General features: G+C 45.3%; 1 protein-coding gene across 1 annotated transcript; it reads right to left on the bottom strand.

Annotated features, from left to right (window-relative positions):
- Positions 1-791: 791 nt before the first annotated feature.
- LOC110555680 (C-C motif chemokine 6-like) lies at positions 792-4,267 on the bottom strand. Its single transcript, XM_021649028.2, has 4 exons — positions 4,112-4,267; positions 2,012-2,059; positions 1,609-1,717; positions 792-1,257 (listed from the first exon to the last, which is right to left on the bottom strand). The coding sequence occupies exons 1-4, from the start codon at positions 4,185-4,187 to the stop codon at positions 1,143-1,145; spliced, it is 348 nt and encodes a 115-aa protein (XP_021504703.1). The 5' UTR covers positions 4,188-4,267; the 3' UTR covers positions 792-1,142.
- Positions 4,268-4,624: the final 357 nt, after the last annotated feature.

Below are 4,624 nucleotides of genomic sequence, written 5' to 3'. Positions count from 1 at the left end.
AGATGGTATCTCCATTTCTCTCCACCACTGATCCATCCAAGTGAGGAATTACTGTCTCAGCAAAACCTACAACCAGATTGGAGCCTTGTGAGAGGAGCAGGCTTGCCCTGTGGCTGGAAGCTGTTCCCCTCCCCTCACTGGGGAACAATGGGACTTAGGCTGCATTCATCAGTCACTTCTCTGCAAGGGGGTGGGGGTGGGGCTGGTTATTCTCTGGTCCCTCCCCAACAAGGTACATTTTTGCTTCCTTCCAGGAGTTCTGAAGCTCTCCCTGGCTTCTGCTCTGGATGAACTGTTTTTTTCTTGCTCTGGTCCCCCACTTGACTGGCTCATAGGTAGCCTTTAGTTGTCCAGTTTACCCTCAAATGTATATTTTTTAGGAGCATAATCTGGTGTAGTATAGCAGTACAATGACTATCGGGGCAGTTTAAGTGCGAGGCTGGGGGAAGCCAGAGTTCATGGCTGATGGCACTGTGGCTTCTCGGACTCTCAGAGACTCCTATCATCCTTTAACCCCACCAAACAGGGACAAACCCAAAGCCGTTTTAGTCAATTTAGTGGCTCTCTCAGTAAAATAATCTTTTTGATATGAAGTCTACATTGGAATAAACTGTGTTATTAGAAATTTAAAAATTATATCATGATGTCTTTTGTTTTGGATATCCAAAGTTACCTGATCCCTGCCTGTATTCAAGATGAGTGAGTGAGATACACTTTCCCTATCACCCCAATTTCTGACTGGCCCCATAGTGCTATGAATCTGGAGAAAGAGAGACAGACAGACCTGTGGCTACATGGAGTGCACTTTATTGGAAGCACTTACTGCTCTCGGGTGGCAGGAAGAACAGTTGGGTCCCCACAAACAATACATATGTATGGGCTGGGGCAAATGGATTCCACTTCAGATAGATGCACCAGCTTAGGCTCGTATCAGAACCAGACACATTCCAATGCCCCAAAGACCACTCTGGTAGTTCATCCATTTATAATCTGCTGAGGAACTATGTAGGAAAACTCAATAGTTATTCAGAGACCGTCATGGTTACAACTCAAGATGGCTGTAGTCATGTCATGCTGAGTCCATCTAACTACTGTTAACCACATGTGCTACTTTAAAGTGGTTGGCAATATAGCCCTCCTTCTCAAGCAATGACTTTGTTCCCAGGTCTTGAGGCTTGTTTCAGGGTGCTTATGCATTGCTGAACTTTCGAATCACTGGGGTTGGCACAGATCTGGTTCCTCTTCCTGTTGACAAAGCTGGAGAAAAAGGAGAAGATTACAAACAGAGGTTTCTAGTAAGTAGGGAAGGAGACCTCATCTTCTAGTCTCTCTGATTTTGATTCAGCAGTCTGTTTTTTCCAGGAGGGAGCTGAGCACCATTACCTCTCTGGGGCCTACTCTAGGCCTGTGAGATTCTCCAAGGAATCTTGGAGTGACTCAGGCAGTCTTTTGCCTGCTGTCTCCTTCTTCTCTACACCCTAAAGTATTCTTCCCAAGGATCCAAGGTGAGATCCAAGGATGGGCCTTTTCAAAAAGCCTATCCACCAGGCAAAATACTGGAGGCAATCCCCCTCCCCGTAACACACAACGAATGAGTTTGGCACTTACATGATGCCCGGCTTGATGCACCCACCACTGGTTGGGAAATAATATATAAAATTTGAACACCGGATCCGCGAGGCATAGGAGTAGCAGCAATCTGAAGGGTCTTGAAAGCCTGTAGAAAAACAGAAAAGTATTCAATGGCCAAGTTGTTGCTCTCAAGGGTGCTGTGGGGGTTCCCGTAGGGGCTGAGAAGAACCCGGACTCTAGGGGTACTTCTGCGCCAAGCAGGGCACCCACGCACATGTAGAGAAGCCCCACCGGGCTGAGTCTCCAGACTACCTCCTACTCTTTCCCGAGATGCTTGGCGCCCTCCGGGCCTCTCCATCCTGTTCTATCCTCGGGGAAAGCAAATCTCTAATGCTGTATCCACCCAGTCATTAAAAATCCGTCATATCTGGTTATTTACCTTGACTTATTACCGGAGGCTTAAAGTGATGGTCTTTTCTTATTGTTTCTGGAAGAAACAGACAGGGTGAGGAAAGAAATTCATGGTTGGCAGCGCTGTATTCGCCCCCTCCCACTCACCCCGTATTCCAACCCCTGGCTTTTGGTGAATGAGGCAAGATCCTTTCGTGCAGCCCTGGGCGGCCTCGAACTCTCAGTTCTACGGTGTTTTGAGGGCTAGGAGTACTGTGTGCACCGCCATGCCCGACTCTCCTTCTTCCAGCCGAGGGCAGGCAAGCTCTGTTGCTGGCTCTCTGCCAACCCATCTAGGTCAAGGTCTGCCCCAGGCCAGTACCGTCTTGTTGCTATGAAATTTCCTCCACCCTGGGATATTTTGAAAATATTTGAGAAATAAAAACGTTCTGCAGATTCTGAAATATTAAAAAAACCAGCTGCCAAATCTAAGGCAGGTAAGTTAAGTGAAAGTTAACTACGTGTGATAGGCCACAGCTGTGTCTACACTTGTGGAATTTATGGGACTCTAGAAACAAGTTTCCTAGCAACCCATTTCAGGTAAGATGCCCTTTATAGTGTAGTGTAGTCCTTTTTGTTTTTGTTCTTTGCTATTTTTGTCCTATTAGCATAAAGGTACATGTATGTTGTAGGAAAATTTGTTTGATTACAGTATTGTAAACCTGCCTTGAGATAATTAGGCAAATGTAACTCCACTAACCTTCTCACCCTCTCTCCCTCTCTTCCTCCTTCCCTCTATTTCTCTTCCTCTCTTTTCCCCTCCCTCCTTCTTTATCCTTTCCTTTCTTCATCCCTCATTTCCCTCTTTTCTAGCTTGAAGTTAGGTTATCACAGTTGAAAAGATATTTAAAAAGTTGATATTTGGTGGCTGGAGAGATGGCTCAGTAATTGAAGCACTTGCTGATTTTACAGAGGACCAGAATTCAGTTCTTAGCACTCATGTCAAGTGGGTCATATTGCCTGTAACTCTAGCTCCAGGGGATCCAACATCTTCTAGCCGCAAAAGGAATCTGCATCCATGTATGCATGCACACACTCGTATACACACATGCACAAAAATAAAAACGAAATAGATCTAACTGAAAAAATTGCTAGTCACCTCTTATACCAAAGCATAAGTTAATGATTTTGACGGTAAGGATTAAGCTCTCAACTCACCCAGCAATTGTTTTCCATTGTTCATATATATATATATATATATATATATATTTTTTTTTTTTTTATAGAGTTGTTTTACCATATTTAGAGCCTCCCCATCCACAGAGTCAACCAAGGAAAAATTTCCTGAAATACAATAGAAATGCTAGAGGCTTCTTGCCATCATTTCCCAGATAGCAGCATGATGTGTATTCACTGGCATTTAAATTGTTTTAAGCCTTACAAATATGGAGAGTTTTTAAACGCACAGATGAAGATGCATGTGGGTTATGAGTGGATATGAAATCTGTGGATTTTGATAGTCACGTGGGTCTAGGCCCCCAGGACACCAAGAGGTGGCGAAGACAGCATGGCTTACATTACAGAGGCATGCAGATATGCTGTAACATGCTTCATGTGTTCTAGGAGGAGCTTGCAAAACCCAGAAAAGATCTCCAATGACCACATCCTTCTATACCCGATTCCAGGATAGCTCCTACCCTAATTCCGCCGCTTAGTAGTCTTAATCTTAAAACTTAAGGCAAATGAAAACAAACAAACAACAGCATAGTTAAACAATCTTAGGCTGAGCTGATTACCTACCTGTCCCACTTCTCCAAAGAGATAGTGTTATTACAGGCGATGTCTGACACTTCTGTCATGCACCGAGTAAGTCTGCTTCCCTCCCACTCCCCTCCTTTTAACACTTAGTCTGGAGTCAGCATAATTGTTTACCCAAATGGGACCCACCCTCTGTGTCTCCTTTCCTCCAGGGCCTAAAGGCTACCGACAGAGGCAGGTCTATAAGCAGATGGTACTGCTCCTAAGTAAATTCCAGCACCGCGTCAAGGATAGAGAGTATTTCCAGAAGGGCAGTGGTCTCCTCTAGCTGGTGCCAGTTCTGTAGTTCCCACAAACTTGCCCACTGGGTGTGACAGCTCAGTGAACTCACCATGTAGGAACCCAGCCTGGGATCCAAGGACAGCCGTGAGGATAAAGAATGAAATGGCAGTCATGGAGTTCCTCATCCTCCCGGAGGGCAGAACCAGCTGGCCTGAGGAGTTCTGCTCACTGCGTCCTGACTCACTGGCCTGGCCTGGTATTTATAAGCTAGGAGGTTCAGGAAGTCCCAGGGTAGAGTCAGAATTCTGTTCCTGGCTATATAATACTCAACACGGTAAAAAGAGGGAACAAGACTGAGAATGCAACAGGAAGAAGAGGGCCAAGAATGCAACAGGAAATGAGTACAAAGATTATGGTGGGCTAGAAAGACAGGGAAAATGAAGAGGTTGTTAGAGGGAAAGGGCTCCCCCTCTCTCAGAGGTCTTCTTGAGACTAAGGCCTTCTTTGGATTACACAGCTAGCCTGGGAGTGAGAATGGAAAGACACGGTCATTTTGGGATCTTTTCTGGTCTTTGCAAGCTCCACCCAGAACATGTGAAGCACGTTACAAGCTGTAAGTCAA

The sequence above is a fragment of the Meriones unguiculatus genome, chromosome 7 (assembly GCF_030254825.1).
Source record: "Meriones unguiculatus strain TT.TT164.6M chromosome 7, Bangor_MerUng_6.1, whole genome shotgun sequence".
In the NCBI taxonomy this organism is placed as follows: Eukaryota; Metazoa; Chordata; class Mammalia; order Rodentia; family Muridae; genus Meriones; species Meriones unguiculatus.
Note: the sequence above shows the minus strand (reverse complement) of the source record. Positions and strands in the feature narration are given on the sequence as shown.